Genomic DNA, 25422 nt, shown 5'->3' on the forward strand with positions numbered 1-25422 from the left:
TAATTATGAAAAATGTTATAAAATATCAATTTTGAATAGAATAATAAACAATATATTACTTTACGTCTTTCTAATTTTCCACAGCGGATCTAAATCAGCAAGTGGGTCTTTAACTAAGACTTCTTGCGGAGGTGGAATAGTATTCTTAGATTTATTCTGAATTTGATAGGAAGTCATTAGATTATCTAAGAGAAAATGAATTATAAGAATGGTTGATATTATTACATAATTACGTGATGAATTTATAAAAACTTACGTCTATTTAATAATGCTCTGGCGTTATGAACTTCTGCTTCCATCGCTAGCAACAAATAATGTCGATCTCGAATCATTCCTTTTCTTTGAGAGCAAAGCAAATGACAAATATTCGACGAATCTGTAAATACATCAATTGAAAAATGATCAATCGTAAAAGGTGAAGTCTTTTAATTTTAAAATGCATGATAATTTTTTCTCTTTGAATGATTCAATAACGGAATAAATAATTGATACAATTTTTTGGTAAGGCAGGTCTAGCGGTTTCGGAGATCTAATAAAAAAAAAGTACAAAAATCTGTCGAAAAATAAATATTCGAAATTTCAAATCAAATATTTTAATAATGTGTATAAATTTTATTTCCATTTCTTTGAAAACTTATAATGTTCACTTATAAGTGACTCAATTTGGACAAAAACTTTGGACAAAGTTTGGGACAAATTTTGGGCCAAAAAATTTTGGACAAAAAAATTTTGGACAAAAAAAATTTTGGACAAAAAAAAATTTGGACAAAAAATTTCGTGATAAAAAATTTGTACAAAAAAATTGAGACAAAAGATTTCGGGGGAAAAACTAATCTTTGATTTTTTGGGATAAAAATTTTTGGGAAAAAAATTTTGGGGAAAAAAAATTGTCAAAAAAAAAACCATGGACTATGATTTTTTGGGAAAAAAAATTCAGAATTATCTAACAAATCAGTCAGGTTTTCGAAACATCAAAACCAACAAAATCTCCAAAACAGATTGTTTTTTTTTTCAAAAGTCTCAAAAAGATTCAAGATTTACAAAAAAAATCTTTTTTTCAAATAAATATAGTTCAGCGAAATGTCCTAACATTTAATTAAAAAAAAAAAAAAAAACTACCAAAAAGTCCATTTTTTCAAATTACAAAAAAATAAATCAATATTTTCAGAAGTCAAAATTTTGCAAAAATTTGAAAGTGTTCTAAAATGTTGTTTTTTATCAAAATTTCAAAAGGAATATAATTCTAAAAAAAAAACATATTTGCAAGGGTTTCAAAAAAATTAAAATTTTTAAAAAATATCAAAAGTCGAATTTCAAAAATTTCCAAAAAGTATTTTTTCAAATTTTCATAAAAAGGCGAGTTTTCAAAAAGTCGATTTTTTCAAGTTACAAAAAATTATTATTTTCAAAAAGTTAAGTTTGCAAAAATTTGAAAATGTTCTAAAAAGTCGATTTTTATCAAATATAATTTTCAAAAAAAAAGGTTTAAAAAAAATCGGTATTTTTAGAAGATTTCTCAAAAGTCGAGTTCATTCAAAAGTTTCCACAAGATCTATTGTTTCCACATTTTTAAAAAAAATGTCGAGTTTTCAAAAACTTCGATAATCTCCAACAAATCAGTAAGATTTTCAACACATTAAAAAAACAAATTTAAAAAAAAATCTTTTTATCAAAAGTTTCTATATAGTTCAAATTTTTCTAATAAAAAAAAAATCAAAATTAGGGAAAAATTCAAATTTTCCTAATAAAAAAAATTAAAATTTTCCCAATAATTCAAAACTTTAAAAAATATCAAACTTCTTAAAAAGACTTTTCTAAAAAAAAACGACTTCTGTCAATCGAATTGTTTAAAAAATGTTTAAACTTTCGAAATTATTTCAAATTATCAAGTTTTTTCAAGTATCAAAAAGACGATTTCTTTTCAATAGTTTAAAATAAATCAGAATCCTCAAAAAGTGTTTTTTTTTCAAAATTTTCAAGAAAAAAACGCCCTTTTTCAATCTTAATGTTAAAAAAAATTCTAAACTTTCAAAAGTATCGATTTGTTTCTAATTAAATAAGTATTATAATCTAAATTTTGAAATAAAATCAAATTTCTCAAAAAGTTTAAATGTTTAAAAAATATAATTTTTTCAAAAAATTCAAAATTATTTAACAAATCAGTCAGGTTCTCGAAACATCATAACCAACAAAATCTTCGAAACAGATTGATTTTTTTCGAAAGTCTCAGAAAGATTCAAGATGTACGAAAAAAATCTTTTCTTCAAATAAATTCAAATTTCTCAAAAAAATTCAAAAAATTTCAAAAAGCGAGATTCATCAACTTTCAAAATCAAATTTCTCAAAAAGTTAAAATATTAAAACATATTAATTAAAAATAAAGAAAAACTATTTCTTTCAAAAATTCAAAATTTCCGAAAAAATCGAGTTTTGTCAACTTTTAAAATAGTCGATTTTTTTTTGCCAAAGTTTCAAAAAATTTCAAACTTACTCAAGTCGTATTTTTTCAAAAATCTCCCAATTTTCCGAAAAGTTGAGTATTTTCAAAAAAAAAAAAAAAATCGAAGGTACTGCAAATATTGCATAAAATAATATAAATTAACCTCTTATAAACTTGAAATGACAATGGGATTCGTAAAATTCAATTCTAATTATTTCATGAATTTAACCCTCCGTCGGTCGGCGTGGTCTGGCCAGACTTTTTTCGACTTCAATTAAAAAAAAAATACTTCTAGTAATCCTATCGACTTGAAATTTCTTGACTTTTCCTAAAATTTCATTAGCTGTCGATCAATGAACAAATCAGGACGAAAAAATGTACAGAAGGATAATTATAAGGACTTTTTTATACTTCGAACGATCGGAAAGGTCTGTCTAGACCACCACAAACAAATATACGCTTTTTGATATATTATATGTAAACCAGTATTTTGTCTTTTTTCATGGTATTTTCTATTCAAACTGCGTTGTATATATTCTTTGCTATGTGTTGTAACATGAATGTTAGTATTTTCATGACGAGAATTCCTTGAAAACCTACCAAACTTATTGGTAATCGCAAACACTGAAAATCGGATGAGTAATGCACACATTATCAACAATTTTTCTACCCGTACTGCGTTCGAAATTTTTTTTTTTTTGGCAAAGCTGTAGTGAAATTATATTTTCACTTTAAGTTTTACAGCTCATTTCAAAGGCGACGCACCTCATTTCGTTTTCATTTGAATTTCACATTCATTTCAAAGGCGCCGAAAAAGAATAAATATTGTTTTTCATTGATATAAAACAGCAAAATTAACAAAAAAAGTAACGATTTTTTTATATTTCTTGATTCTTTTAATATAATATAATATGTAATATTTTTATTATAAGCAAGCTCAATACATGCAAAATACGGTAAGAAAAAGAAAAAATCAAAACTATAAATATTTACTACTAATATAATCGTTAATACATAAGACACCAAAAACTCATTTATCCCATATAAATGCATGTAAAATGAATAGTGGTCCAGCCAGACCTTTCCGACCGTTCGAAGGTGAAAAAATATCCGACCGACGGAGGGTTAAATATTTGCAAGTCTATTAAAATTTCAAATTTACCTAAAAGACAGGGTGCTGACATTTTTGAATTTGCAATGGAACAAATTGTATACGCAAACATTCCGCACACATTGTTCCCATTTAAGCAGTGAAGAAGAACAGGATGACTTATCGAATGTTGTTTCTGATAACAAGATACTATTTTGTCTGCGAATCCACATATCGGCTCACAACTGAAAAACAAAATCAGGGTTTAGTGGAATTTTTAGTTAAATGCATAGTTTGATTTTATTTTATATTACCTTGAAGGCGTTGATTTGATTTGAAGATGCAAAAAATCTCTTGGCGGTTTATCTCTGTGTCCCTTAATGGACATCACACGCTCAATGCAGACTTCGTTCTCGGATATTGTTTGCAAAGTTATCTTATAATCTCCGAATATTTCCGAGGAATCTTTTTGTGTTGGAAAATACACCACATCGAGCTAAAGAGAAAATCATTAGTTAAATAGCTTGTAACTATTGTTTTCTAGAGTACTATATGCCACTATTATAAATTCAGTTACTCACTTCGTTCGAATTTAACAAACAGGCGATTGTCTCGATATTTTCATTCCACACCATTGACCAAAAATCGGCCAATGTATTGGACATTGGTGCCTGAGTTACAATGAAATCTGGACATACTGGTGACATGTTCTGGAATTGTACAAATATTTTTATAATGGTCATACTATATATAGGAATTACACACACACACACACACACACACACACACACATATATATATATATATATATATATATATATCTTCTATATATATAAAAATAAGTCGGGTTTTCCTTCCTGACGAAATAACTCCAGAACGCACGAACCGATTTCGACAATTTTGCATTCGTTGGAAAGGTCTCGGGCTCCGCAAGGTTTATAGCTAAGAAAATTAGTGGTGCATGGCATCGTGCCTTAATGCAAATTGCTCGAACTTCACGCACAGTAATTAAAAATTTGAGTAATGACATTAGTGAGAATTATCAGAATTATGCTTGGTTAAGTCAACGAGCAATTCTTGCCGCAAAGAATAATGATGTACACGCACTGAATTTCACAATTCAATCAAAAATTGCTGGCGATTTGGTGACATACCAATGATTCCGACTGGTCTTCCGTTTGACTTCAAACGATTGCAATTTCCAGTTCGCCTTGCGTTCGCAATGACAAGTCGCAAGGCCAATCGCTTAGTGTTTGCGGGATAAATTTCAAATAGATTATTTAGAAAATCATTGTTTTTCACATGGACAGTTATACGTTGCCTGCACGCGAGTTAGAAAACCATCCGCTTTGTTTGTGTTAACGTCGCAGATCAAAAAACAAAAAATGTGGTTTACCAAAGAGCACTTCAATGAAACGGATAATTTGCGAATTCACTATCATTTACTTAGAGAAGTTCAACTAAAAAATACATCATTTTTGTAATTGAAATAAATTCATTACTGTTGTGTAATAAAATCACATTTTTCCTTTTCAAATATAAAACAAACAAAAAAGTTCTTCATCTTTCTCGCAAAACCATCTGGTGGCGAAACGGAGTTTGTCGGGTTTGCTAGTATATATATATATATATATATATATATATATATATATATATATAACATAGCTGGGCACCGTTAATCAAAAAGTTAACTTCGTTAATCGTTAATCCGCTACAAAAAAAGTTAGCTTCGTTAAACGTTAAAGCGTTACATTTCGGAATAATTAACGCAAGTTAACGTTAATCGTTAATCCGTTAATATGTATAAAATTACATTTTTATATTGTTGCGTTAGTGAACTTAAAAAACTTATTGGTTTAGGTTCTGGAAGTTAACAGGTTATGAATAAAACAAAATACTTGTATAATTCAAATGTGTAATTCAACCCCTTAATGGCGCGACGCGCTTTATGCACACACCGTGATAATAACGCTATTGGTCAACTTTCTGTTTTTATGATTGCATATTGTTTTTACAAGAATTTTTTTCTAAATAAAGGGAAAGAGTTTTTTTGCGAAAAATAGGAAACGCGCGACGGGTTAAGCGTCGGGCATAAGGTGCATATTCCCCTTCATGAACATTAACATGTTGAAGTTTTCGTCTGAAAGCGAGGCTCGTTTTGGTGTCAAAATGTCTTTACCCGTGGAAAACAAACGTTCAACTGCAGCGCTTGAGGGTATAGCAGTATTGTATTTAATAAATTGATTTATGAATATCTGTTCCCCGAGGAATGCAGCATCGTTGAACAAGTCTTTTGAACATGTTGGCACTGTTCATCATTCACGAGTGGTCCAAATCTTTTCTCTATGTCATTTAATAAGGCATTGGCTAAAGCTGTGCCGTGCGGTAAATAGTAATAATTGGCAGGTATGTGGCCGCCTGCGTGCGAGCATATAAATGGCCGCCCTTAAAAATAGCATAATAGGAAAATATCCAATATGTTCTCACGAAAAAAATCGTCTTGTAATTTTCAAGTTTTCTCGACATTTTAAGTCATTCTGAATCGTTTGAAAGCCGATTTTTGAATTTTCGGCAACGTTTTCTCAAAAACGGTTAAATCCAATTCAAAACTTTAAAAGTCATTTAATGTAACTAGATAATGACTAGCGCCTGTCAGTTTTGTGCGACGATCGGCCAAGCTGTTTCTAATCAACAGAAAAAATATAAAATTATTGTACACGTTTTAGCCAAAAATTCTGCATCGATTTTAAAAATTCAGGAACTGTTTGAAAGATATCATTTAGGAATCGTGCTGATTAGTTCTAACAGATCGGTCGGTTCGTTTCTTCGTGTTTAATTGGTGAATATTACTTACGATGATATTTATAAAACTTTTTTGGCGATAGTGATCATGGTCTCTGAGATAACTAAATATTTCGACCCACATTAAGTCATTTTAATTTTTAAAATATGTACTATCAAAGATTGCAAAAATGAGCGGCGCTTTTTACGTGAGTCAAAATTTCATCTTTAGTCGACATTTTCTCAAAAATGCACAATCCCATTTGAAAAATCGTCAAAATTCGTAAATTCGATAAGCACTCGTGCTGCTTAGTTTTGCCTTTAGAATTTTCAAAAAAGTCTCAAATTTTTAATTAGTGAATTGATTTTAAAAATTCAAAAACCATTACAAACGTTTTCTATTTGAGAATCTTGCTGATTAAATTTTGTCAATAATCGACGAGTCGTTTTTCAGTTATTGATTAACAAATTGCTTTGGAAATTTGGGTCTTGTTTTTAATTTACTACAGTTTGTTTCTTGTTCAATAATATGTAATTTTTAAACTATTTATAAAACATAACTAATATTTTTAAAAAATTTGTACAAAATTGAATAATCTGCGATAGTTTTTCACATTGCAATGTACTCATGAATTAATATATTTTCATCGTTAAGTCGATTATTAACACATTTTGGATACTTCATGCAACTTGATTTAGGCAAAGTTGCCACTTACACCAAGTTTATAACTTATAAATTATTTAGAAACAGAGTCGCATTCAATAGGGCCGCCTTTGGCTGATTTTTACTACGGTATTTTTGGTCTTTTAGATATATACAGCGGACTTTACGGCAGCGAATGAGTTCAGCGGACTTTGAGCTTGGCCGCCTCTTAATCCAACAGTCTTTTAATTTGGCCGCCTTTTAATTCAGTAGACTTTTAATGCAACAGCTATTTATTTCGACCATTTTTTGTTATGGCCGTCTTTGAATTTGTTCTTTTTTTCATTTGGCGGTGCACGCACTGCACGCTGGCCAGGCACGGTCCTGGGCATTGGATTAACGATTAACGGACTTCTGGCATTTTAACGGAAGTTAACGTGTCCGTTAACATTTTCAAAAGTTAACTTAAAAGTTAATCCGTTAATCAAAATGTTAACTTCGTTAATTAACGATTAACGGATTAACGAGTAATGCCCAGCTATGTATATATATTAAGAATAATAAACCTACTGACCTTTACATAAGAAGCATTAATATAATCATTGTTAGGATCCGGCAGCTGCACTCTCGTTTGATCATAAGGCAAGTGATCAGGGCAACGATTTTTTGCTGGATAGCACCTTGCTACTGATATACTTTTTGAAGACACATCTAATGCCTAAAATAAATAAATAAACTAGTTGGTTTGGTATTTAGCCTTGAGGCAAGTTACATGAACTTACCGATATGTCTAAATAATCGACTTAATCAATAAAAAATGTGTATATAATATACTTCATCAATCCTACTTAAAAAAAAACGATAATAATTTTAGCAAAGTTTGACGAATTTTTAAAATTAAACAACTTGTCGTAAGGCCGTAATATTACAGTAAGTTCTATGAGACCATGATGTATATCGCCAAAAAAAGTTCCATGAAAATCGGCTTAAAATTTTTTTTTCAACAGTTAATTACAAGAAAACGGCTCGATAGATTTTCACCTAAAATTAATCAGTACCATTCCCAACTAATATCTTTCGAATAGTTTTTGATTTTTTAAAATCGGTTCGGTAGGATGAGCTTAAATGTGGACAAAAAGTTTAACATTTTTCTTCAAATTGCAAAGAAACGGCTTGGCAGATCGTCGCACAAAACTGACAAACGATAGTCCTCACGAAATACATCAAATGGCTTTTAAATTTCTAAAATCGGTTCAGGCGTTTTTGAGAAAACGTCGATCAAAAGTCTAATTTTGACAAATGCCAAAAAAACGATACCAATTTTTGCAAACTTTGACAATTTTTTAAAGCTGAACCAGTTGTCGTAGGGCTGTAATATTTTAGTGTGATTTAGAAGACTATGGTATCTACCGTCAAAAAAATAATCATAAAAATCGTCGAATATTTTTTTTTAAAACATTATTACAAGAAAACGGCCCGGCCGATCTCTACCAAAAACTAATCTGCACGATTCCCAACCAATATCTTTCGAACGGTTTTTGAATTTTCAAAATCCATTCAGAATTGCGGGCTAAAACGTAGACGAAAAATTTTTCACTTTTCTGCGATTTATAAAGAAACAATAGTTCTCGTCGAGATACATCGAATGGCTTTTAAATTTTTGAAATCGGCCCAGCCGTTTTCGAGAAAACGTCGATTTACGACAAAAAATCTGTTCACATACACGCACACAAAAACATACACACACATACTTTTTCCAAATTTGGTCTCATTCGATTCAGAATGGTTTGAAACGTCGAGAAAACAAAATTAGAGAATCGGATTTTTTGATGAAAACATTAACTTCTCCTTCGGGAAGTTAATAATTCATATTAGAAATTATCTAGCAAAGAGATAAATATATTAAATATATTAGATAATGAAATGTAATGTTGAAAAATGTTGCAACTTGAACATTATGTTTACCAATAAATCTTGAAGTTCCTTCCATTTAGTTTCCAAAGGTGTCGGCCCATTTAAAGTTTTCGTGCTGATGCCTTCTAAATACTTCTCTTGTCTCTCGACCTCATGTAAAAACATAACTAAATTTTCCTTGCTCGGAGTTTGTTGCAGATCCAATAATTTATTCTGTTTCTCAGTCTTAATATTTTTCGGCTCTATTTTAATATCCTCTGTCTTCTCGGCGGCTTTTTTCTCAGCAATATTTTTTTCTTCTTCCCTAACATTGGAATTTTTATTAGTGCTGACACCAGATATTTGTTTGGTGTCAGCACTACTCAAGTTTTTTGGATCATTTTCAGATTTCTTGTTTAAAACCGAATTTTGTTCAGGGGTTAATATCGGTACGGAGGAAGAAAAATCTAAGCCAGCTAATAAATCCACGTTACTTTGGACTCCTGCGGAATGTTTCTGAGACGTTGTTGGATTTGAATTTGCAGAATCTGCAAATAAAAGGAGTTACTCAAAATTATTTCTTCAAATTCGGTTACTATTAATTTTACCTTGGCTGAAAGTTGTATTCGTTATACTAGCACCAGAGTTCATATAAGTCATTGGACTTTGAGGGGTGAGCGGATAAACAGCTGATGGAGCAGCAATGTTTGAGCCGTCCATGCTGCCTCCTGCAGCTCCATACATTTGTAAATAATACTGATCAGCACTAATTTGCGAAGCATTAGAAGCATACTGCTGTGCAAAACTTTGACCTAAAATAAATAAATATATATTATAAACACATATTAAAAACATAAACTTCTCATTCGGAAAGTTAACTAGTGGTGTATGGCAAGTTGCTGGAACTTCTCGTACCAAATATTAAGGGGCACAACTAGTGTGAAATTTTCAAAAAAACGAATTTTCAATTTTTCCATATTTCGTTAGGTTTTACCTTTAAAAATAACGTACCAAAATTTTAAACCGATATCTTAAATAGTTTTTGAGTTACATCCATTTAAAGAGTATATATATAGTGTATAGTATAACGATCATTTAATCTTTAAACGCGTTTTTCTCGAAACAGCATTTTCCGAATTTGCTGCAGCGATTACTCAAAAACAAATGATCCGATCACTATCGAATTTTTTTTACATGTTCTATATATAGTTCTACGTAAAATGAACTATCGACTTTTTGATCGGATCAAAAATCGAATTTTGGCAGTCCAAAAACGACCAAAATTTTGGGTAAAATTCGACTTTTTTTTAAAAAAATGCCGTCATTTTGTCAATTTTTTATTTTTTTCCTTTATCGTAATTCATTTTACATACAATATTAATCTAGTTTAACGAGATTTTTTTTTTTAATTTCATCCACGTAGAAGGCCGGAATCACTGCAGCAGTGAAGGGCCTTTTTTTTGTCGCGCCGTTGGAGATCGACGATAACTTAAAAAATATTTAATTTTTTTCTTCAAAAATTTTACTATGTATTCTTAAAACATGTATAAATATATTCCTAAAATGTTGAAATGATTGATAAAGCAGTTTTTTTATATAAATTCCCAAAAATCACCATTTTTTAGGCAAAAAATAAAAATACTTAGTATGTGCAATTTTTGAGTCAATATTCAAAAATTCTAAATTTTATAATATAAATTTCATATTTTTTTTAATAGTCACGGAGAATTTGATTAAATTTATTTAGTTTTTAGTTTAATACGTACGTAATACATGTTTATGCTTGGAAGTAAAATATGGTAATCAAATTTTTAACTTCCCTTAGGGTAAGTTATTGTAATCGTCCAAAATCGAAATTGAAAATTTTTGCATTTCTTTACGTTTCAAAGGTTTCTGAACTAGTTGTGCCCCTTAAATTCTTAATTTGAGAAATGTAAAATTTTTGAAAAAAAAAAAGATTTTTTTTGAAAAAAGTAGGACTTTTTCTAAAAATATAATTTTTTTATATATAAAAAGCGGAAACTTTGAATTTTTTCAAAGCAATAAAGTAAACTATAGGAGTAATAGAGTTAAATGTATAGGTAAAGTAATAGAGTAAAACGTTAAATGTATTAATTAGTATTAATATATAATTAACTATTATATTACTGCACTAAAGTCCGCATTTCAACTACAAATTATTCGTAATTTCAATATCAAAGTGTATGAAACAGTTTTTACTAAATTTTAGTAAATTTTATCTGGTTTTTAATAACGTAAGCATATTATAATGTCCGGAAGTAAAAAAAAAAATTATCAAATCCATGTATCGTAAACTATAAAAATATTAAAGTCCGCATTTCAACTACGAATTATTCAATATTTCAATATCAAAGTGTATATTACAGTTTTTACTAGATTTTTGTAAATTTTATCTAGTTTTTACAAATGAAATCATATTATAATTATTAAATATTTATAAAAAATTTTTTTTGAAAAAAAAGTAAAAAAAAAATTACCAAATCCATGTATCGTAAACTATAAAAATATTAAAGTCCGCATTTCAACTACGAATTATTCAATATTCCAATATCAAAGTGTATATTACAGTTTTTACTAGATTTTTGTAAATTTTATCTAGTTTTTACTAAAGTAAGCAAATTATAATGTCCAAAATAAAAATCAAAAGGTATTGGGAGAAAACTAAAAAAATGCCCTAAATCCATATATTGCTAATTTTGACTAAAGTCCGCATTTCAACTACGAATTATTCAAAATTTAAATATCCAAGTGTATATTACAGTTTTTACTAGATTTTTGTAAATTTTATCTAGTTTTTACAAATGTAAACAAATTATAATGTCGTAGAAGAAAATTAAAAGTTATTTGAATAAAACTAAAAAATGTCCCAAAATCATATACATATTGCAAGTTATGGAAATACTGAAGTTCGCATTTCAACTACGAATTATTCAATATCCAAGTGTATATGACAGTTTTTACCATATTTTAGTAAATTTTATCTAGTTTTTGCTAATGTAAAAAAATATGTCCGAAATAAAAATGTTTGAAGAAAATTAAAAAATATTATAAAATCATTTATCGCAAGTGTTCAAGGTACTAAAGTCCGCATTTCAACTACGAAATATTCAAAATTTTAATATGCAAGTGTAAACTATAGGTTATACTAAGTTTTAGTAAAATTTATCTAGTTTTTACTAAAATATATAAAACATAGCGGCCGGAGAAAAAATTCAAAGGTATTCAAAAAATGTTATAAAATGTCCAAAATTCACACATTGTCTATTACCAGAAAAACGTTCCTATAAAATATTTAAATTTATTATATAGATATTCAAATTTTTTTTTCCTAACTTATAAAATGCAATCTAGCTTATACTAAAGTATACAAATAAGAAATATACTAATTACTATAAAATAAATCTTTTTTTAACGAAATGTATTAATTTTGCATTCTCTTTTTAATTTTAAGTTTTATCTATAAAGAAAATGTAATATTGACACTAGTTTCTTTTATATGTTATATTATTGAAATAAGTTAATTTTCTTTTAAAATGTAATCTAGCTTATACTGAAGTATACAAATAAATAATATACTAAATACTGTAATACACCTAATCCCCGGTTTTTGAAAATAATCTTATTTTAACGAAATGTATTAATTTTGCATTCACTTTTTAATTTTAAGTTTTATCTATAAAGAAAATGCAATATTAATAATATTTTTTTTATATTTGTTTTATTATTGAAATAAATTAATTTTCTTATAATGTATTAAATATGTTTGATATTAAATATATTATTTATTTTTCGTTCAATAAATTTGTCATTCATCATATGAAAAACTGACAAAAAGGGATTTTTCATAGTGATTTTCGTTTAGCACGGTTTTTCCATATAAAAATATTTTTTTCAAAATACACGTTTTTTAAATTTAAATATATTATCATTTATTTTTCATTCAATGTATTTGTCATTCATCATATGAAAAACTGGCAAAAAGGGCATTTTCATAGAAATTTTCGTTTAGCACGATTTTTCCATATAAAAATAAATTTTTCGAGGTACACTGTTTTTTCTGAAACGTGTAAAACGGGGACAGGTATACTAAAATAAACGACAGACGACTAATACCCCAGTCAAATTAAGTTTTCAGTTAGGAACAATTCGCATAGAGCTGAAATTTGGTACAGATGTTAAATAGGCCATTACAAATGAAATGGTCAAAAGTCCCCATCGATCCGACATCTGCGATTTTTTTTATTAAAGGTCAAAGGTGCAAAAATCTAGTTTTTCCCATTTTCCGCCGAAACCATATTTTTTTTTTAAAAATTATGTTAGATAAGTTTATTTATTATAAAATTCTCTATTAAACTGTTATTATTAATTTTTTTTGTTAGAATTACCGTTTCTGAGATATTGCCGTTTGAAAAGTTGAAAAATTCATATTCTTCATAATATGCAGCTTTTAAACGTCATGAAATAAGTAAATAATAAGAGTTTTTTGGTTTCTGTTTAAATAGTATAATTTAATGAAATTATTTATCTATTTATCTATTTTAGCTTTAATTTGACTAGGGTATAAATCATTTGAACAAAAAAATACAAGCAAACTCTATTAATTTCATATATAAACCGATTATAACGTTGCGCGCCTATAGTGTGTTAAAAACAAACTTCTCATTCGAAAAATTAATAAATAAATAAGAAAAAAACATACCTAAGTGTCCAGCTTGGGAAGACAACGTATTACTGGTTCCCAAATTATTACCAGCATTAGTATACTGATAATTCTGCTGCCAATTACCACTCGAATTAATAGTTTGGCTTGGATCACCATAGTTTCCTGTATAATTCCTCATCTGATTATCATACATTTGCATATTTTGGTATCCAGAGCTGTATTGATATAAACCAGTAGACGGATCGTACGAATAACCAGGATGTCCGGAGTACGACATTGCTTGATTATATTGAACATTAGCCGAAGAACTTAATGGTAAATTTGATGGTACTGATACCGCCTGATTTTGCTGGTACATGGTGCTGTATCCACTAACAGTCGGTGGATTTTGGATGGTTAAATTTGACATTTGCTGACCAAGCTTATTAATAATCTGTTGATTTGCTGAATAATCTTGTTTATTAGCAAAAGATTGTGGAACTTGTTGATAGTTCAGATTTTGAACTGGTTGAACATAATTTTGAACATTGCCTCCTGCTGATACATAATTTTGTTCAGGTGTTTTATTTGGCAAAGAATTACTTGACACCATTGAAGTATAATTTTGCGCCAAATTTTGAGTGTTAGGTAATGAAGTTTGCATTTGCTGAATGTTCTGAGTTAAATTCTGCATCCCTTGTGAATAAGTGTTTTGTGCATTCGGAATTTCTTGAGGAATATTCGGTATATTTGAAGCATTCGTATACTGCACAGACTTATTTGCAAAATTACTATTATAATTTTGATTGCTCATTATGTTTGCCGATACATCAATCGTATTAGTTTTATTCGATGTACTCGGTAGATATTGCTGATAATTGTATCCCGACATGGACAAAACAGGTTTTTCTTGATTTGATTGATCCGTTCCAAATTTTGAATAATCCATTACATAATTCATCGAATTATATGACGACAAATCAGCTTGATATACTTGTGTGTTAGATGACACAGGTCCCATATTCATATTTTGATAATATGGCTGCTGTGCATAAGTAGAACTTGTATTGTCCATAGTTTGATCAGTTGTTCCTGAAAATAAATTTAATTAAGCTTAGGTTAATAATACACAGTGTTAAAAAAAAACTTGGTGTATGTGGCATTTTGCTTTAAGGGTTACACCACTGTAGCAACCAAAAAAAAAACGTATATTTTTGCCATTTCTTTGCGAGCGGAAGAAAAAGTAATAAAATCATGATATTAAAGGTAGTTATTTTATTTTTTGTTTATTTAACTATTTTTATTTAGTTTATTTAACTAGTTGGTATTGATATTTTGTCTGGAGGCAAATCAATAAAAAATTAATTAATTTATGAGTGATTAAAAGTATTCAGAGTGGATTTATTACACATAATTAAAAACGAACGAACACTTTTCTGTGATTCATAAAGAAACGGCTTGGCCGATCGTCGCACAAAATTGACAATAGTCCTCGTAGAGATACATCGAGTGGCTTTTAAATTTTTGAAATCGGTCCAGCCGTTTTCGAGAAAACGTCGATTTACGGCAAAAAATCTGTTCACATACACGCACACACACACATACATTTTCCATAAATTTGGTTTCATTCGATTCAGAATGACTTCAGAAACGTCCAGGAGAAAACAAAATTAGCGAATCGCATTTTTTGATGAAAACATAAACTTCTCCTTCGGGAATTCGATAATACAATATACAATGGTTACTACATTTGATAAAGATTTTATTTCACCTACCTTCAGAACCGAGAGGACGAGGTCGAACACCTGGCACTCTGTATGAATCCGTTCCGAAACCAGCAGCCAAATAATCCTTTAGTTTTGGTGCAGTACTAGCAGCAGGTTTACTCTGATTACTTGCAATACTCGGTTCAGTCTTAATGGGGTTACCTAAACAAAATAATATATTAATACAATTGCTAGTTTTTCTCTATCATTTATGTATTATTACTTTTTGTTTGCAATCTAGCGATTCTTTCCTCTTGCTGGACATTGGTAACGCTCTTCACACGCGCCAATAATTTCGATACATTTGTATGCAGTTTCTTGTAGAAATCGGTTCCTTTCGTCATCTTTGATAATAAGTCTTCGTATGCATCAAAGGAAGCGACTAAACTGGCACAGAAATGTTCTCTTTTTCGCATAATTTCCATTTGATGTTTCAAATAAGGAGCACACTCAGCGTAAGCTTCTGTTAGAGCTTTTAGAATATTCTCTTGGGCGGCAATATTTTGGTCTAGTAACGCTACCTAAAAATAAAATTATATATATATATATATATATATATATATATATATAAATCTCGTGTCACGATGTTGGTTCGCGACGGACGCCCAAACTACTGAACTGATTTTAAATTTTAATGGCTCATCGTGTGCATATATATCCAACTTAGGTTATAGGAAATTTTGAAAAGTAAATTTGAAATATGAATATATAATTTTTATAAATTTCTAAAAATTTTGACAGAAAATGACCAAAAAAAAACAAAACATTAAAATGACAAATGTCAAAATTTATGGAAAATTCGAGAAAAAACAGATTTATGATTTTTGACAAAAAATATTTGACAGTTCAAAAAATATAATTCAAAAACATATACATATATAGAAATATACAACATTTAAATCCAAATTTGATGAAATGCTATATTCAAAATCACTGTTTATAGTTTGAAATCTAATTAAAAATCAATGCTTAAAAATTTGAATAAATGTTGACTTGAAAAAAAGTGAAATGTCATTTGTCAATATCTATGGAAAGTATTAGATGAATAGATTTACAATTTATATTTATTCGATTAGGTTACCAAATTATTTCGGAAACCAAAACTTCATCAAAACATTATAGATCAGAGATCACAAAAAAAAGCGACATATTGAATTTAAAATTAAATTAAAATTCAATTAAAATTAAATTAATTTTAAATTCAATATGCCGCTTTTTTATTGTGATCTCTGATCTATAATGTTTTGACGAAGTTTTGGTTTCTGAAATAATTTGGTAAGCTGCTAATCAATTAAATCTAAATCGTAAATCTATTTATATAATTATTTTCATAAATACTGACAAATGACATTTAATTTTTTTTACATGTCAAAATTTATTCAAATTTTTAAGCATTAATTTTTAATCATAAACAAAATTTTGACATTTCACAAAAAAATGTTTAACGACTTACTTCAATAAGAAGCAAATTAATTATTCCAAGTTATGTTATTGGCAATATTGCCAAACAAATTATAGATACAAAACATTATTGTAAAATAGATATTATCATAATATATTAATTTTGGACCAAGAAGTGAATATTTTGACATTTATAAATTTATTGCATATTGGATATATGAAATTGACATTCACTATTTTTCAATTAAATGCAAATGTAAAAAATCAAATATTTATACAAAAAATTGTATATTTAGATAAAGATACTGCATTGATTTAGACTAAAATTTAATTTATTCTTTAATTAAAAAAAAATTGACAAACAAAATTAAAATAAACAAAACACTATGAAGCGTTGGAATTATTTATCGGAGCGTAAAGAAATTTGTGTAATTAAAATTTAATATTATTATTAATATATGAGTTGAGATATATTTTGATTGTCATCGCAAATGCTAATCTTACAGGAAATTGTAACCTCTTAAATGGAATAGTACAATCTGAGGGTATCATTGGAATCTGACAAAATCAAACTAGACAAACTAAATATTATATCATATTATATTGAATTTTGACCGAAAAGAAAATATTTTGACAGTTATAATTAATTTGAAATAAAATGCAAATGTCAAAAATCAGATCTTTATGTAAAAAAATATTTATTTCCACAATATTCCTGTGTTGATTTAGCCAAACTTATGAATTTAACAATTATATAATTATTCATTGATGACTTAAAATAATTAATAATTTATTAACAAATAAATAATATTTGAAGTAAAATTTTATGACAAAAGTATAATAAACAAAAAACTATGATGCGAGTGAATTAATTTTTGAAGTATGAAATGTCAAATAATTTTGAAAATTATAACAAGTTTTTAACTATTTGTCAAAGAATCAGAGTCCAAATCTATTAAATATTTGATTTTCGGCACTTTTATTAATTTCTTATCAATTTAGGCATATTTTTTACGTTTGCCGGGTTAGCTAGTATATATATATATATATATATATATATATATATATATATATATTAGGTTGTCAAATATCTCCCTTCCGCTTTTTTGCTCTTGGTTTATAATACAAAAAGGCGGAAGGGAGATATTTGACAACCTATATATATATATATATATATATATATATATATATATATATTGGATATAAGATATTTATGTAATTACCATGTCCTTATGTTTCTGAAGCTCTTTCTGGAATAATTCCTCAGACGGTTTATCTCCCCAAGCAACTAACTTTGCAGTGATATCATCAGCAAGAGTAGCCTCACGAAATTGATTATAAAGACTTATGCGCTGCTTTCTCATTTCATCAACTTTGTTTAGTATTCCTTGAAGTTTTAACTTTAATTCTTCATTCAGAGCTGAAATTCAACATAATATTTAGTATTACTAGAATACTATTTAAAGATAAACTTATTTTATTTAAAATTATATACCATCTTCTTCCTTGATCTTAGGTAGAGCGGCTTGAAGTTCATTCAACGGCTGAGCAAGAACTTGCAAATTGTTTACATGCATCGACATAGCCCGTCGTAATGTATCATTTGAACTTTCTGCTTTTGAGTTTGCTTCCTTGTATTTATTAAATTCTCTGGTTACTTCTATTATGACAGAGTTTATTGGTCTGGCACCCATTGACTGCACATAATTCTTTTCATTTTCATCTTCTTTCTAAAATATAAAACTATGTAGATATCTCCACTATTAAGGGGGTCTTCCTATGTGATGGGTTGAAAAAATCGATTTTTTTTTCTTTCATAAATTGCTCCCTTAACATGTCTAGAATACGGTAGTAAAGCGATTTTAGAAAATTCGAAGTCGTTTTAAAGATACAGCAGGTAAAAGAAAGAGCGGTTCGGAGCGCTGAGTTGGCAGTTAGAAACTTTAAACGCGTTTTTCTCAAAACTGTGTTTTTCAATCTTCCCTCCATTGTATCTCAGAAAAGGCTGGACCGAATTACTTGAAATTTACAGGGCACACTCAATATATTTAAACGCATGGAATGAACTATTATTAATATAAAAACTTTGATTTTTTTATAGCAAAAAACAAAAAAAAAACGCCTAATTTGCAACTTTTATTTCAAATGTCTATCAAAAATCCAATTTTTTTTATATTCATTTGATTATAGGTCATTCCGTGCTTTTAAGCCTACAAATTAAAACGCCGTTTATTTTTTTTTTTCTGATAAGCCGAACTGCCGGAATCGTGGAGGAAGTGGGAGCTCTTTTTTTCGAGGCGGGGATGTTCAGAGCGCCGTAACTCTAGTTTGACTGAATATTTTTAGCTGAAATTTTATATTTATACTGTCCAAATATGTGTTAATAAATGATGAGAAACTTGAAGCTCTAAATATTTACTGGTCGTAGAAAAAAAATCCTAAAATATCCCTAAAAAACAGGCCGTCACATAGGAAGACCCCCTTAAATTTAGTAAAAAAAATCATGTATAATTTTTATACCTCAAGTAACTTCTGTATTTCCAGCAACTGAGCCTGGACTTCATTCGAAGTTTCTGCTAAAAGATCCATTGCTTGCGTAATTTCCTGCGTAGTATCAGGACGAGCACTCAATGCTGCACATCGATCAATCAATGCCTGTGGTATACTAAAAAAAATATAGTTGTGATCATAAAAGCAGCGGTACATAAAAACAAATTAATGGTTAAGATTTATATTAAATTACTTGTCATCCATGACTTGTAGACCTAACAGGTGCAAGGCACTCAAATGCGTTTGAAGGTTCATGTCTGCTGTCTCAATTCTATTGCCAATATCACGTAGTAATTGTGCCTTTTCTTCAGAGTAAATAGAGGAGGCTTCATGAGCGCTGATTGGAACTAATCTCTTGAATATATCTTCACCGAGCACCTACCAATAAAATATAAAAAGCGGAACAAACCTCAATTAGTAAAATTATATAGTAAATATACATTTGGTTTAAATGCAATAAAAAGTGTTTATCCCAATAGAAGTACATATATACATTAATATCTTACATCTTTGTCAGTAACACTAAAAGCTATGCCTTTGACAAGAGGTGCTCCAGTAGCTTGAGTAAGCGCAGACATCTCTGGAACTTCTTCATGATAAATGAATTCATTCTCATTCTTTGCAGCCTTCCTCTTACCCTCGACAACATCATTAGTGAAGTTTAGAGCATCAGCAATTGCCTATTTGCAGAAATTATTTTGATATAATTATGATAAAAGCTTGTGGAATACTAATAGTGTAGTAAATGGAGGAAACAAAGGATCTAAATTGTTTTCACTTTCAAACTTGAGGGTAAGATGAACCTAATTCCAAAATTTAATGGAAATCAGAGCACAGTATAAAAAAAAGAGTGCGCGTAAGGATCACACGCGATTGAAGTAAAACTTATTTGCTACTGTATAAAGTACCAAATTTAAGTTGAGTAAAAATAAATACATCATATAAAAATTTTGAATAATGTTTATTAGTACTATGGTAACACTCGTGATGCACACATTTATTAGTGTCGTCAATCATTATACACATTTATATAATGATAAATTATAAATTATATAGTTATGATTACATTAAAAATATGTATAATATTTACAAACAATAATGTAATCAAAGTCGTACTTGAAATATGACATGATCGTTTTAAAGTAATTGCTGATTAATAAATTTTATAATATTCATTCAGTGGATTATATTAAACAACGCCTTAACAAATATTGTTTTTGCAAATTAACTCATCCTGTAACAATTGTGTTTGAAGAACTTCATATAATTAAAATTAACATACATTCATTCACTGTTTGTATTTTTTTACTTTTTCGCTGACGATATAATCTCTTTCCTTGAACAGCTGTAATATCCGTCTTGCCTAACAAATTGAAGCCATACTTTTATATTTGTTTTATTTATTAAGCCCTGCACATAGCTTGATCTATGTATAGGTGAAATTAACCTTTCAGATACAGTATCTATATTAGGTAGATAATTTGGTATAGGTGGAAATACAAACCCGTTAAACTTACACAAAGTGGGAATTTTACCCGAATTTAATATCTTTCGACAAGTTTGACATCCAACCTGATTATTTGAATCAATATTAAGAAAACATTATTAAGAATTTGTTTTTGAGCATCATTTGATATTTCTAAGCAACTTTGAAGCCAAAGTCGATCACACACAAAACATACATAGCCAAAGATATCATTTATTACGCAGCGCAGATTTTTCCTTAGTTTCTTTATTTATTTGCGATCATTTGCACTACAATTATTTATGGGGGACGGAATAAAATATTCTTCCGATCCTGACATTTTTATTATCTCACAAATTATACTGCTAACCCATGTCACGCCTAAAGAAATTTTACTTCAAAAATTCTGACCCAAAACGCTCCACTGACTGGAGTATAAAAAGTGATAAATTCCTTACCTCTGCATTAGGCATTCCCTTAGCAAGTTTTGTTGCTTCCTCGAGTCTATTAAATGCAGCTTGATAAAATGCAACACGTTCGCCCATCTTTTGCTGTTCTTCTGCTTGTTGTCCTTGGTATAAGAGGGAAACACAGCCACAATATGCAATCTATAAAATAAAACTGAGATATATTCTGTTTTATTTGAAAGATGTGTTTAAAGTATAATAAATAATTTTCATACCTTAAATTGTATATATTTCTTCCACTCCTTGTACACTTTGGATCCAACAGTATCTGCAACTGGTCCATCGTCACCACCAGTCAACAAAACAGCCAACGCCAGACCGTAGTAATCCACCACTTGAACAGCAATTCGAGCTAAAATAATTTTCTGTTGTAAAACTTGTTTTAAGAATTAAATATATGAAAATCTTTATCCTTATCCTTACCTACAATAGTAGCTTTTCTATTATCAGCCATAGACTTTTCTAAAATGCACTCTTGTGCTTGAGCAAAACTCAACGAAGTCATAAATGTCATTATTTCTGAACATAAATCCTCACTAACAACTTGGCAATAGTTTTCTCGCAAATGCTAAAACACATTATTCAGTATTAGTATTTATTAGGGAATGTAATACCGATGGAAAGTTTCAATACCGGTATTTCGGTAATTTTTCATTTTAAAACCGGAATACCGGTAAATTACCGGTATTTTTATTATCTTACACAAACGTAAACAAAATTGAAAGTTACTAGTACAAATATAAAAAATGCATATACAACTACAACTATATTCAACTAAACAATAAAAACTATAAAATAAAACAATAAGTTTATTTTTTTAACTAATAATTTAACAAAATTATATCCAATTTAATTCATTATCACTATATTGAGTACTTTTCACCAAAAACGAACTTATGAGCAAGAAAGACCAAAAACTCATAAAATATCATATTACATTATTATAATAAACTGTATTGTCTGTGCCCGATGTGGTAAATTAGCATAATCTCCAATATTTAAAAAAAAATTTTTCTACACTAATTTAAGATCGGATACTTTGTCCAGATAAATAATAAGTTACTATAATTGTTGAGTATTGTTATTTATCACATTGTGATGCTTCTATAGTATTTTCAAACTTTGAAACGTTTTCGAAAAATAATATTTTATAATTGTAATAAGAAGCAAAAATATTTAGTAATTATCATAATTATTATGTATAAAGTTAGAAAAAAATATAACGCAGTGGTAATCTGTATGATATAAAATATTTTGACACAAATATTACTTAAAATAACCGTTACATTTTTACAAAAGAGGAAACAAACATCATTATCTATCAGTCCAATTCTATTTATTGTAACACGATATGAAGCCCTTAGTAAAGCAATAAATATTCAGTTTAATGACGAGTTGAGATAATATTTGACATTTGTTTATCCTATAGAATCACTTGAAGATATAGCTGTTTATGCAATTATGGAATTTAAAGACAAATTTGTTCCGAGAAATTTAAACTTTAGTGTATTTTGTATCAAATAGCACTTATGTAAAAATACCGAAAATACCAGTATTTTTGGGGTAAATACCGGTAAAATTACCGCCGAAAAATCGGGCGGTTTACCGGTAATTCGGTATACCGGTATTGCATTCCCTAGTATTTATATAATTTTAATACATTCACATCATTACAAGAGCTTTGTTCATATTTTTTACCTGAAATGCCCAAGCAGCGCATTGAAAATGAGTGCATGCCAATTTCATCCCATCAGCACTATTTCTGGAATCAGCTGCTCCCAATTGAGTGTGCAGAGCACCAATATTGTACAGTACTGCCCCAATCTCAAACCTGATATCATTAGCCGAGACCGACGAAGAAGTGTATATATCTTTCCTGAAAATCAAAACAATACATAAATAAAACTGTTATCTGATATATGTCTGTTATAAGTATGAATTATACCAAGTAAAAGATATAGCCATAGGCTGCCCCTTCTCCATTGGAAATCTTCCTTGCAAAGCATGTAGCTGCGCATAATATCTTTTTAGGACTGAGCAACCGGTAACATCTTTTGCTGGACGCACAGCAACTGCACGTAATCCCTCCAATGCGTGAAATTCATTGTTGTAGCTTTCGGGATCCTCGTGGTAAAATTCAGCAATGTACTGCAAGTAGAATTTAATATGGATTAGTGATAAATAGTAAAAAATATAACTATGTTATAATATCGAATATGGTGACTGATACTTGTTTAGCATTTTTTTTTTTATTTATTAGTGTCGTCAATCATTATACACATTTATATAACGATAAATTATAAATTATATATTTATGATTGCATTAAAAATATGTATAGTATTTACAAACAATAATGTAATCAAAGTCGTACTTGAAATATGAAATGATCGTTTTAAAATAATTGCTGATTAATAAATTCTATAATATTCATTCACACAGTGGATTATGTTAAACAACGCCTAAACAAATATTGTTTTTGCAACTCATTATGTAATAATTGTGTTTGAAGAACTTCATGTAATTAAAATTAACATACATTCATTTACTATTTGTATTTTTTTTATTTTTTCGCTGACGATATAATCTCATTAACTAACAAATTGAAGCCATACTTTTATATTTGTTTTATTTATCAAGCCCTGCACATAGCTTGATCTATGAATCATTTGCTTTTTTATGTGAACGTTAATGCAATGATCATCATCAATATTACGAGGTAACAAATTAACCATATTATTAACGTCAACAGGCACATTTATAATTTGGCCAAATATTCTAAATTGTCCATTTGCATGTCGCAATCGTCTAATTTGCACGAAACACAACCTAGGTGAAATTAACCTTTCAGATACAGTATCTATATTAGGTAGATAATTTGGTATAGGCGGAAATACAAACCCATTAAATTTACACAAAGTGGGAATTTTACCCGGATTTAATATCATTCGACAAGTTTGACATCCAACCTGATTATTTGAATCAATATTCAAAAAACATTATTAAGAATTTATTTTTGAGCATCATTTGATATTTCTAAGTCACTTTGAAGCCAAAGTCGATCACACACAAAACATACATAGCCAAAGCTATCATTTCTTACGCAGCGCAGGTTTTTCCTTAGTTTCATTATTTATTTGCGATCATTTGCACTACAATTATTTATGGGGTACGAGATAAAATATTCTTCCAATCCTGACATTTTTATTAACTCACGAATTATACTGCTAACCCATGTCGCGCCTAAAGAAGTTTTTACACCCATGTCGCGCCTAAAGAACTTTTACTTCAAAAATAAAATCTAAACTTGATGTAACAGACTTACATTAAGACATCTATATATTTTTACTTATTACTATTATACACACATATATACACAGAACGCTTGCGTACATACATACATACTTATACTTAATTGTAATTAAAATTTTTACAAAACAGAAGTAATATAGTAATTAAAATAAGGAATTTTATCTCGTTTATTTCATTTATCTCTTTTGTAATTTTTCAATTTAATTTTGAAATTGTTTCGGTTCGTCATTGTCTTAAGTTCGTCCGGTAGCTTATTGTAAAGGCTGCTTGCACTTCTCAGAGGACTTGCAAGTCCTTTACTAGTTTTTGCATGTTTCATGTGAAAGTTTCGGTTTTGTCTCGTTTGATGGTCGTGTATATCCTTGTTTGTCTCTATTGTGGTGCAAGTTCTGATTTTGTAATTTTTTATTTTGAATATTAGTATATATTTTTCTATTTCTAATGTTTTGTGTAGTGGTATGTTCTTTTGTCGGGGTGAGGTAGGGATAATTGTAAGTCATCATTTATGCAAGCTCTTGGAAAACATTTTATGAACATAGTATAACCTGCTTAAATTTAATGATTAGAACTTAAATTATTACTATATTTTCTTTCGCGAAGTTTATTGGACATTTTGTGTAATTTTTATAGGTTAACAGCTAATGACTAACAAGGCGTATACAATGAGCATTTGTTTAATGCTTGCTATCAACTAGAAAACAACAATACTGTACTACTGCTTTAGTCGAATATGAGTTTTATAGCCTATTATAATATTATATATCCCAAAACATTAGTGAATTCTTTTTGTAAACACAGTTTTACCTGCTTAAGTTTCGGTGCAAATTGTGGTGGCTCGGGACTAGTTTTTAGATCAAAACTGATCATAGGAAGCCTCGGCACCGCTTCCATGGTGGTAAATCTCTAACACTTTTGTATTTTTTTTGCCAAACTCTTCTTTTTTAAAGGAAAAC

The 25422-nt window shown here is 28.9% G+C and overlaps 1 protein-coding gene across 1 annotated transcript; it reads right to left on the reverse strand.

Annotated features, from left to right (window-relative positions):
• Positions 1 to 25422, reverse strand: LOC113366446 (tyrosine-protein phosphatase non-receptor type 23). Its single transcript, XM_026608046.1, has 22 exons — positions 25274 to 25422; positions 23105 to 23307; positions 22858 to 23035; positions 21583 to 21727; positions 21375 to 21511; positions 21151 to 21300; positions 19734 to 19907; positions 19421 to 19605; positions 19198 to 19342; positions 18173 to 18407; positions 17901 to 18097; positions 15500 to 15797; positions 15286 to 15438; positions 13568 to 14602; positions 9456 to 9659; positions 8920 to 9395; positions 7529 to 7672; positions 4112 to 4240; positions 3845 to 4026; positions 3603 to 3775; positions 257 to 376; positions 1 to 185 (listed from the first exon to the last, which is right to left on the reverse strand). Exons 1-22 carry the CDS (start codon positions 25358 to 25360, stop codon positions 61 to 63), a joined length of 4875 nt encoding a protein of 1624 aa, XP_026463831.1. The 5' UTR covers positions 25361 to 25422; the 3' UTR covers positions 1 to 60.

This window comes from Ctenocephalides felis, unplaced genomic scaffold (genome assembly GCF_003426905.1).
Source record: "Ctenocephalides felis isolate EL2017-DRISC unplaced genomic scaffold, ASM342690v1 CF-g0.4_SCAFFOLD_01170, whole genome shotgun sequence".
NCBI classification, from domain to species: Eukaryota; Metazoa; Arthropoda; class Insecta; order Siphonaptera; family Pulicidae; genus Ctenocephalides; species Ctenocephalides felis.

What these genes read in the sequence shown, in the direction of transcription:
- LOC113366446 (XM_026608046.1), bottom strand. Translation starts at nt 25,360, where the DNA reads ATGGAAGCGGTGCCGAGGCTTCCTATGATCAGTTTTGATCTAAAAACT. An exon ending in GAATACAACTTTCAGCCAAG is followed by an intron (nt 9,396 to 9,455) that starts GTAAAATTAATA and finishes TTTTATTTGCAG; the next exon opens with ATTCTGCAAATTCAAATCCA. An exon ending in AGGAACTTCAAGATTTATTG is followed by an intron (nt 7,673 to 8,919) that starts GTAAACATAATG and finishes TATTTATTTTAG; the next exon opens with GCATTAGATGTGTCTTCAAA.